Source organism: Ipomoea nil, unplaced genomic scaffold (assembly GCF_001879475.1).
Source record: "Ipomoea nil cultivar Tokyo-kokei standard unplaced genomic scaffold, Asagao_1.1 scaffold3100, whole genome shotgun sequence".
NCBI classification, from domain to species: domain Eukaryota; kingdom Viridiplantae; phylum Streptophyta; class Magnoliopsida; order Solanales; family Convolvulaceae; genus Ipomoea; species Ipomoea nil.
In genome coordinates this window covers 2,456,853-2,468,240 of record NW_017619528.1, presented here as the reverse complement: position 1 = coordinate 2,468,240, position 11,388 = coordinate 2,456,853, and the positions used below count along the sequence as shown (strand labels likewise).

The 11,388-nt window shown below is 47.1% G+C and overlaps 1 protein-coding gene across 1 annotated transcript; it reads left to right on the top strand.

Moving 5' to 3' along the window:
• The first annotated feature begins 9,207 nt into the window (after positions 1 to 9,207).
• On the top strand, positions 9,208 to 9,696 carry LOC109166500. Its single transcript, XM_019315450.1, has one exon. It carries the CDS (start codon positions 9,208 to 9,210, stop codon positions 9,694 to 9,696), a length of 489 nt encoding a protein of 162 aa, XP_019170995.1.
• Positions 9,697 to 11,388: the final 1,692 nt, after the last annotated feature.

Here is an 11,388-nt window from a genome sequence, read left to right as displayed (position 1 = left end):
TGGGCTAGAGAACCCAGGTGCATAGGCTATCTAACTACTATCCTCTGAAATATAAATGCATAACATGGCACGCAGGCCGAAAGGGAAACTAATCTATTTCTAGGCTCCAATTCTAGCGCGCTCCAGTGCTCTAGTCCTCTGTGCCTGAAAGCCAAATATATCTGTTCAGCGAGAGATGCTGGTAACCCACTCCAACGCGTTGAAATACAGTACATATAGAGATATATATAGATATATGAAAACCGTTTTGAGCATGAAGATATATCGTACGAACTCTAGCTTTTAAAACCGGGAATGACTCGACAGATAGGGTCAGACGCAAGCAATAGTTATAACAGTCATATGCAGTTCATAATAGACAAGGCAGATAAGACAAGGCATAAACAATGATCACCACTCATCATACACAATCCCCAACATAAATCCCATAGTCACATTTCCCCAAGGCACACATAATCACAGCTCACCCGTATCACAACACATAGCACACTTTGTTGGCGCCACAGGACCAATCGCATGCCCATACATGAGGGTCAGCGCATATAGCTCTGACACGGCCCCGCAGCACCCTGCCCCTTATCGCAACACGGAGGGGTCGATCGCAACCGACCGATGAACCGCAGCTCATCATAATGTTTGATCGCAACCAAACAGTGGACCGCAGCCCAAGAGAGTGTATTGTCTGACTGTAGCCAGGAATTCCCATCTGACTACAGCCAGCCTCTGAACCGCAGCTCAGGAAAGATGTCATCTGATTGCAGCCAGGAATTCCCATCTGACTACAACCAGCTTCTGGACCGCAGCCCAGGATACCGTCATCCGACTATAGCCAGGAATTCCCATCTGACTGTAGCCGGCTTCTGAACCGCAGCTCAGGATAACCAATCCGATCGCAACCGAATTGGGGCAACACGCACACATAACACGTAACAAGCACATACAACCCACATTACACGTTGGGAAGGGGACGAAAGCGTATAACAAAACCTATGCGTGATCCATCACATACTAAGAATAGTCCTAAGGGGTTCATACCTCTTCCACCTAGGTCAATGGGATACCAATTCGACTAGCATGCAATATAATAGACTCATAAACCTACGAACGGTACCCGAAATATCAAACTAGACATAGGCACGACAAACGGGGTCCGTTGGGACACCACGGGGATCGGGGAAACATCAAACGGGGAAGCCGGGGTCCCGAGTGGGGACAAATTCCAGCGGGTAGCCGGTGGGTGGTGGTCCACCCGCCGGCTGCCCGCCGGCGGTAACTGTTCCGGGCAGCGGGTGCCCGGCGGGCAGCTGCCCGCCCGCCGGCTGCCCGCTGCCGGGCTGCCCGAGAACGCCACGGGTAGGTGGCGGGTCCCCTACCCCCACCTACCCCCCACTGGCTCTTTTCACCACTTTTCGTCCCGGGAACCGTTGTGGAACCCGAAACCATGCTTAGACACTTTACAACGCAATTAATGACAACACGTAGACAATTAACGGATCAAATACGAGAACCGAACGGCACATAATCTATCATGCTTTCCTAAATACAATTAACACCCAAACATGCGATTTCCCACCCGATAAACCAAGAATAATATCATACGATGCAACCTAGGGTTCTAATCACTTTTATATCAACAAGAGTACGATTCGTCTTCTAATTGCAAGATTCGGTAAGAATAACACATAAGCATCAAGAGCATCACACAATTATCAAGAACAACGCATAATCATCAAGAACTTCATATAATCATCAAGAATTCCATAATCATCAAGAATCTCCCAATATCAAGATCATCAAGATCCCTCATGGGATCATCACATCAAACATCAATAATAATCATCATATCTCGCCAATACACAATAATATGGGGGAAACCCTAATGGGGAATCATAGCTATGAAAATAGGTTTTGTTGAGACATGGGTTACCTCTTAGCCTTAATTAATTCCTTGGCTATGAAGGATCTTTCTTTAAGCTTCCTTGCTTTCTTGATTTCTCCTAAGGGAATTCTTGGAGCTCTTTTTGGGGTGGTGGGCGTTAATCATGTCGGGGTTCCGGGTGTCTCCTAAGTTCTTTATATATATGTTTAAGACTCCTAATTAGAGCCTGAATGGTATGGGTTTACTAATCCTATTCCTTATATGATTCAGGGACTCGCTTTAGGGATAAGGGTCCATAATAATTAGAGCGGATCCTAATCACAATCTGAATGGTAAAAGGTTTACTATCTTTATTCCTAATAGACTTAAGCCTCTAATTTAGGCAAGGGTCTACGGTTCATGGTGGACCCCATTAATTAATTAAAGGGGAACTTAACTTAATTAATCATATTTAATTATTATTAGCGGGATTAATTAAATAATTAATCCAAGATTAAAGGTCGTAACACGGGGTGTTACACCCTTGGTGTTTGAGCATGTCAACCAATTCCGGAGAGAATTGGTCGGGTTCAAGTGCTTTACCTCCGATTACGGTGTAATCGGCGTTGCTCCACTCCGGGGTGCGGATTCCGAGGGGCTTTTTCGGCATCTTAAATTTTTCTTTTGGCGGTGAGGAATTCCGGTAGAAATTCCGGCGGGTCTCCGGTGAAGTTTCCGGCGGCCTCTTTTCCGGCGGTGGTTCGAGCCGCTACAAGGTGGCGATGGTGGGGCGGAGCTCGGCAATTTTCCGGCTGGGCGGTGGAGGCCTACGGTCGCGTGGGCGTTGGTGGCAGCGGGCGAAGCTTGGGTGGATGGCGGGCGGCGTCGCTCGGGTAGGGAGGCAGCGGGTCGCCGCTGGGTGCTCTCCGGGCGGTGGGCGAGGTCGGCTGGGACGGCGGTGCGGCGGTGTGGCGCTTAGCGGTGGCGTTCGGCCGGCGACGGTGGTGCGTGGTCGTCGGTTCTGCTGGGGTGGGGCGGCGAGGTGTGTGAGGTGGGGAAGGGAAAGAGTGGGGAAGAAGAAGGGGAGGAAGAAGAAGAAGGGTTTTTGATTTGGGGGTTTTGTGGGTTTTAGGGACTTGGAGGGATTTAATAAGGGGTTATCCCCTTAAGGTTTCAAGAAACACTCATGGCTTAGTGGTTGGGACTTGGACTTGTAAATGTGAGGTTTAGAGTTCAGTTCCTAATGGTGACATTAGGCATTTCTTTGTGGTGTGGTCCTCTTTTGTCTTTTTCCTTATTTTGTCCTTTAGTGGGGGAAGGGTTGGGTTGATGATATAACTTGTGCTTTATCTTCGTAGTGGAAATTGAAGTTTGACCAAAGATCCTTATTCATAATACTTTCGAAGTAGCTAAGCTAAATAGACATAATGTTTTCGAAGTATTTAAGCTAAATAGGTGGTCCATACGATACAAGGGGTGATTACAAGGGGTGTGATGGTTTATCCTAGACAGAATTCGTTTTCTGGGTTTTCCTCAGTGGGATCCGTATGGTCCTCGTCTTCCGGGATTGGGTTTTCCCCTTCTAGGTCTTCTTCGTTTCCGAGTTCGGCTTGCGTGTGACTCATAACGAATACTTTTCCGGGAGCGCCGTAACCCCCTTGGTGACTGGTGCCCCCGTGTTGACCCACGGTGGCGGGGCGTGGTCTTTGGGGTCGAGTGCACTGGAAGGCCTTGTGCCCCTCCTCTCCGCAGTTGAAGCATCGCCAGGGGTTACCCGCGCAATCCTTGCCTCTGTGGCTTTTGTTACACCTCGGGCAAGGGAAGCTTCTTGGATTAGCTTCATTGTTTCCCAGGGGTGGCCTTGGGTTGGTCGGGTTGTTCGGCCTCGTGCCGGTGTCGTTCCTCGTTCTTTTCACTGGCTGTGCCCCACTTCCGGTGTTTCTTCTTCGTATTTGTTCCTGAACCCCGCGTTGGATTAGTTGGATCCGATAGAGGTTCGCGGCACTGGAATAAGCCTCGTTGAGGGTCCGGGGTCTGCTTACCACTAGCGCTTTCCGAGCTTCGAAGTTGAGGCCTGACAGGAACCTCTCTATCTTGGTTACCTCGGTGGGGACTAGCTCTGGTGTGAAGCGCGCCAGTTCGAGGAATCGTCTATGGTATTCTATGACGGTGGCCGTTCCTTGTTTTAGATGAAGGAACTCTTCGTACATGGATGCTTTTACGTGGGTTGGATAGAACCTCTCTCGTAGTCGTGTCTTGAGGTTCTCCCAATTGAACCCCGGTTCTTGTTGATAGGTGGGTCCCTCGTGGATCCACCAGAGATCGGCCTCGTGCCCGAAGTAGAACGAGGCTATCTCTACGCGGTGTTCCTCTGGGCATTCCACTACTCCAAAAATCTTATCAAGCGTCCGGATCCATTCTTCTAGGACCGCGGGATCCTCTTCTCCCGAAAACGTGGGTGGTCGGTGATTTGAGGCTTGTCGGGTGACGTCCGAGTTTGCGTTTGATGGAGGCGGTGGGGGCCTATTGTTGCGAAGGGCCGCGTCACTTAGTGCCTGTGCGACTTGTGTTAGTTGCTGCAGGGTTTGGGTCAAGGGGTCGTCGGTGGCGGGCTCTGGAGTTCTGGATTGCCTTCTGTTTGGCGCCATGCTATCGTCTTTCTGGTCAGTGTTTATAAGAATGTTAAGTTAGAGTCTGATGCACTTCTTGTGAAGTGATGAGTGGGGAAGGGTAACGTGTAGAGAAGTTATGTGTAGGTTTCACAATCTCACCGCGCGTCCTAAGATTCCTGAGTCCTATGTTCCTAGGTACCTAGAGTTCAAGCCTAACGTCCTAAAGTCCGGTCTTAAGAGTCTTTTCCTAGGGTCAAACTTAGGCTCTGATACCAACTGTAACACTCCAGATTTTCAAGACATTTTAAGCTTATATAATAAAGGTAATATCTCATTACATCCCAAAGTATATCATAAGTGTACGGGGTGCTATGCCACACCTGGGCTAGAGAACCCAGGTGCACAGGCTGTCTAACTAATATCCATTGAAACACAATGCATAATATGGCACGCAGGCCGAAAGGGAAACTACTCTACTTCTACGCTCCAGTTCTAGCGCGCTCCAGTGCTCTAGTCCTCTGTGCCTGAAAGCCAAATATATCTGTTCAGCGAGAGATGCTGGTAACCCACTCCAACGCGTTGAAATACAATACATATAGAGATATATATAGATATACGAAAACCATTTTGAGCATGAAGATATATCCTACGAACTCTAGCTTTAAAACCGGGAATGACCAACAGGTAAGGCCAGACACAAGCAACAGTTATAACGAGCATATGCAGTTCACAACAGATAAGGCAGATAAAGCAAAGCATAAACAATGATCATAACCCAACATGAACAATCCCCAATATAAATCCCATAGTCACATCCCCCAAGACACTCGTAATCACAACTCGTCCATGTCACAGCACATAACACACTTTGTTGGCGCCACAGGACCAATCGCATGCCCATACATGAGGGTCAGCGCATATAGCTCTGACACGGCCCCGCAGCACCCTGCCCCGTATCGCAACACGGAGGGGTCTATCGCAACCGACCGATGAACCGCAGCTCATCATAGTGTTTGATCGCAACCAAACAGTGGACCGCAGCCCAAGAGAATGTCATCTGACCGCAGCCAGGAAAAAGGACGAACCGCAGCTCGTATAGAAACGTTTGATCGCAACCAAACGGTGGACCGCAGCCCAAGAGTATCAATCTGACCGCAGCTAGCTTCTGAACCGCAGCTCAGGATAACCAATCCGATCGCAACCGAATTGGGGTAACACACACATAACACATAGCAAGCACATGCAACCCACATTACACATTAGGAAGGGGGAGAAAACGTATAACAAAACCTATGCGTGATCCATCACTTACTAAGAATAGTCCTAAGGGGTTCATACTTCTTCCACCTAGGTCAACGGGATACCAATTCCACTAGCATGCAATATAATAAACTCATAAACCTACGAACGGTACCCGAAACATCAAACTAGACATAGGCACGATAAATGGAGTCCGTTGGGACACCACGGGTAACGGGGAACATCAAACGGGGAAGCCGGGGTCCCGGGTGGGACAATTTTCCAACGGGTAGCCGGTGGGTGGGGGCCACCCGCGGCTGCCCGCCGGATTCTACTGTTCCGGGCAGCGGGTCGCCGGCGGGCAGCTGCCCGCCTGCCGGCCACCCGCTGCCGGGCGGTGTTTTACGGCCATGGGTAGGTGGCGGGTCCCCTACCCCCCACTGACTCTTTTCATCACTTTTCGCCCCGGGAACCGTTGTGGAACCCGAAACCATGCTTAGATAGTTTTCAACGCAATTAACAACAACACGTAGACAATTAACGAATCAAATACAAGAAACGAACGGCACATAACCTATCATGCTTTTCTAAATATAATCAACACCCAAACATGCGATTTCCCCACCCAATAATCCAAGAATAAGATTATACGATACAACCTAGGGTTCCAATCACTTTTATATCAACAAGAATACGGTTCGTCTTCTAATTGCAAGATTCGGTAAGAATAACACATAAACATCAAGAGCATCACACAATTATCAAGAACGACACATAACCATCAAGAACTCCATATAATCATCAAGAATTCCATAATCATCAAGAATCTCCCAATATCAAGATTATCAAGATCTCTCATGGGATCATCACATCAAACATCAATAATAATCATCATATCTCGCCAATACACAATAATATGGGGGAAACCCTAAGGGGGAATCATAGCTATGAAAATAGGTTTTGTTGAGACATGGGTTACCTCTTAGCCTTAATTAATTCCTTGGCTATGAAGGATCTTTCTTTAAGCTTCCTTGCTTTCTTGATTTCTCCTAAGGGGATTCTTGGAGCTCTTTTGGGGTGGTGGGGCGTTATTTTTGTGGGAAGTTCTAGGTGCCTCCTAAGTCCCCTATTTATATATTTAGGAGTCCTAATTAGGAACTAATATTATAGGCTCGCTAATTCTATTCCTTTTGGAACTAAGGATTGGGTTTAGGGGTTGGGTTTATATATGAGGGCCCATGGACTTTGGTGGGCCTTTTTCCCTAATTAATCATTATTATTTATTCTTTCTCTTGGGCTATTGATTAATTAATTAAATGGTTTTAGGGGCCGTAACACGGGGTGTTACAGCACCCGCGGGGTACATAGTGCCTCGTGGGTTGGTACCCGCGGGGAACACTGTTGGACGATGGTGGGGATTTGTTCCCCGTGATTCTTTTAACTCGGTTTTGATGTTTTGACCTCCCGAAGTTGTTTTATTGGGCCATTTGTGAGTCATCCTGATATTTCGTATGTCTAGAACGGTATGTTAGGAATCCATGTAGGATTTGGTGTCTTGAATCGTGCTAAGGGTCTGACTTTGTGATTCGTTGGACTATTGTGAGTCTTGAATGTTCTATGGAACTGCTTTTGGTTTACCCGTTTGATAAGCACGCTAGTTTGATGTTGAAAGGCTAGTATGTGCGATTTGTTCTTCCTTATTGGGATTGGCAACTTGTGTTGATCATCGTTTGGTGTCGGATTGTGATCCTTCGTTGTTGAGTATGGTTTCATGTATTTATTGTGATCCATTGATTGATTCCTATGATATGAACGCATGTAATCGTTGTACCCTTTGATTGATACTTGATTAAGGTTATTGTGGAACCTTAGTCTTCTTGGTAATGATGATCACTTGTGTGACTATGATTGAATGTGGGTGGTTGTCACTTGAGCTTTACTCACATGTAGGTGGTTGTGTGAATGAAATTAATGGTACCCTCGTGTACTGAGAGTTCGGCGGTATGTTAGAGGCTAAGTTGGAGGGGGGGGGGGGGGGGGAACGGTCCCTGGCGGTACAAGGTTGGACTTAAAAGTATAGGGTGGCACTAGAAGGTAATCGTTGAAACTGAAATAAGGTCGGGGGTAACCATAAGGTTGGAACAGGGCATAAGGTTGGAACTATGAAACTTGTGACATGTAGTTGTCACTGTGGCATGTAGTTGCCGTTGTGTGAATGTGTATTCTTTGCTAATGAGCATGTCTTGATGTATTCTACTTTGTGATCAGTAGAATGCATCTCGAGTTGTATTGTCTTTCATGTTCTTGTCGTGTTATTGTTGTAAGGATGGTGAATCCTTTTCCTTTTGAGAGTGTGAATGAGTCCTTGAAGTTTACTTCTCTCTATGGCTTTTGAAATGATATATACTCTATTCCGTTTCAAAATGGCTTTGACTTATACATATCTATATATGCTATTTAACGCGTATTGATGGGTTACCAGCAATGTTCGCTGACCGGGTGTTATTCCCATATTTTTCCCTTGTTCTACAGGTTTTTAGTAGATGCCCGAGAGCGCTAGACTTGGATCGATAGATAGCTTAGTCACCTTGTCTAGACGTTATGTTTTGTTGGCCTGTGAGCCTTTTGAGGGCCCTCTGTGCCTTGACTCTTTATGACTTGTTTAAACTGTTTAGTTTTCCCTCCTGTGCATCTTTAGTACTTTAAGATGTGGCATAATACCCCCGTTTAGGCTTTCTTCAGCTTAATGTTTAATGGATGTTTAGATTGCTTATCTCTTGCCTTTTTAGGTTTTAAAAATGTGGTAAAAATCGCGGGTGTTACAGTTGGTATCAGAGCCTAGGTTTGAGCCTAGTATGTTAGAGTCTGGACTTTAAGAAGTTAAGTGTGGTTTGAGACCATAAGACGACCTTTATGTACTTAAGTGTTTAGGACTTAGGACTTTTAGGACGCGTGGTGAGCTATGTGTTGTTTACCGTTTGTTATGTTTGCTTTGTTGTTTCTGTTTCGTTTTAGCGTTCTTGTAGTTAGCGCTAGGTAGGGTGCGTTGTTTGTTTGTGCCTTCCGTAACCGTGTTGTTGTTGTAGAAGTTTCGTCATGGCTCCGCCTCATCACCGCGCCCGTACGCCTGAGACGCCGACCTACGAGCAGCTGGCTCAGAACTTGCACCATCTTACGCAAACGATGCAGACGCTAAGTGAAGCCCTTCTGCACAACAACAACCCTGCTCCTCCGCCGCTGCCTGCCGGGAATCGGGATGTGGGATGCTTAGTCTTGGGACATAGGCCACCAGTGTTCGCTGGAGAGGAGGATCCCGTGATACTCGAGGAGTGGATCCGGCCCCTCGATAAGATCTTCGCCGTTGTGGGTTACCCTGAGGATCACCGAGTAGAGCTGGCTTCTTTCTACTTCAGTCACGAGGCAGATCTCTAGTGGGTGCACGAGGGTCCCACGTGTCAAGAAGAGCCTGGTTTCGACTGGACAGCCTTGAAGAACAGGATGAGAGAGAGGTTTTATCCATCGCACGTCCGAGCCGCCATGTACGAGGAATTCTTGCACCTTCAGCAGGGGTCGTCATCTGTGGTGGAGTACCACAAGCCCTTCTTGGAGCTTGTGCATTTTGCTAGGATGCTGATTCCTACCGAGCTAGCAAAGGTGGAGAAGTTTGTGGCAGGGCTCAACTATGAAGCCCGGAAAGCGTTAACTGTAAGCAAGCCTAGAACTCTGAAGGAAGCTTATCTGAGCGCGACCGATCTGTATCGAGTGCAACAGCTGCAGCGAGGGTCTTTTGAGTTCGCCAAGAAGAGAAATGAAGGAAGTGGGTCCCACAGTTTCAAGAAGTCGAGACAAGACTTCCGAGCCAGACCCGCACCCTCTTCACCTCAAGGATCAGCTCGGGCCGAGAGTGGAGCTCAAGAGAGGACTTTTGCATGCAAGAGATGTGGGAAGGACCATGTAGGGAAGGATTACCAAGGACATGCACTTTGATGTTTCAAGTGCGGGGAAAGAGGCCACAAAGCTTTCGTGTGCCCTCTCCAAGCTAATTAGAGAGCCTTGCCATCCGGTGTGAGACCTAGTGGGCCCTCGGGAGGGTGTTCCGGTCGAGGTGTAGCTAGGGCGAAGCCTTCGGGCCGAGTGTTCATGATGGGCCGGTCACAGGCCGAGTCTGAGTGTTTGGTGGAGGAAGAGACGGCAGGTAACCTTTCTTAAGCTTACCTTTACCTTGAGAGTGTGCCTTTCTTGTGTTTTCCTTATCCTTTGCTGTGTGATCCTCTTGTATCTTTCGAGTGAGTTTTCTCTTGTGATTTTATTGTTTATTCTGAGTAGTTTAATGTTAGATCTAGTCCCGAAGCCTTACGAGTATACTTTTAATTCAAACCTCATTCTTTCGGGTCATCTAAGCCTAATTTGTTAACTTAAAATTTAGAATAGTCAACCATTAGGAAATCTCTACAAGTGAAGCCTAAAAAGCTAAAAGGGTTTAATTTGTAACCACTAAGTTTCAAACCCAAGTATCCAAGTTTCTAACTCAACCTCTAAACTATCTAAACCAATTGTATTTCTTGAACTTTATCCCACCTAAATTCCTTTTAATCTATAATTTCCATCTTACCCAAAAATCCCCAAATTAAAATCTTATTTTCCCAAATTTCCCCAAATTCCCAAAACCCTTTCCTCTTTCCTTCTCCTCCACCCGCAAGTAGCAGCCGACCCACCCCCTTACCCGTCGCATCTCCTCCGCCCGTCAACCACCAGCCGCCCGTCGACTGCCAGCCGTCACGGAGGTTCGCCGCCATGAACCAGCCGCCCGTCGCCGTTTCGCCGTCGCCCAGCCGGAATCGAAGCCGCAAGCCGAGATGAAGAGAAAAAAAAAAAGAAGAAGAAGTTTGGGTCATCTCAGAATCATGCCTAGGAGGTCTAAATCCGCGAGAAGAGTGGAATGGGTGGATGGCCACTACCTAGTTTTGGAAGGTAAAGCTTTTGATCCCGACTCTTTTTCGAGTTCTTTGTTGGAGTTGTTAAATTACCAACGATTGTTGGATGTGTATCTCTCCATTAGGACCGAGACTTACCCAAGTTTGGTGAAAGAGTTCTACCGTCACATGAGTGTGACTAAAGATAGTGGAAGGTTGGAGGTTACCTCAAAGGTGGGAGGTGTGGAGATTGTCTTAACCGAAAAGTGGTTGGCTCAGCTTTTGAGTTTGACAACCACGGGAGTCTCGCAGTATAGTGGTAACTCTTGGATTGAGACAAACAACATGAGTTATCAAAATTATCTGAGTTACCCATTGGGAAGAGCTAGTGGGTTCACCCAGGCCACGAGGCCAGATAGGAAGTGGTTATCTGCTGATCAAAAGATTTTGGTCATGCTCGTTTCTGATTGCTTGTTGCAGAATAACAATAAGATTCGTTTGCTGGGTTAGCTAGTGCACGTTTGCTTTCCGTCTGAAGAATAAGGTGAAGTTCAACTTGCCTTCGTTGATGTTGCAACACATGGTCTATTGTCGAGACCATAATCGCAAGAGTTTGCCTTATGGCATGGTGCTAAACGGGATCTTCGTTAGGAAGGGGGTCAGTGTTGAAGGTTGTGTGCCTAAACCGGTGGGCAAGATGATTTTGGATGCCACAAACCTCCGCAGTTGCAACCTGTTTCAGCTGGACGATGGTGATTACATCACT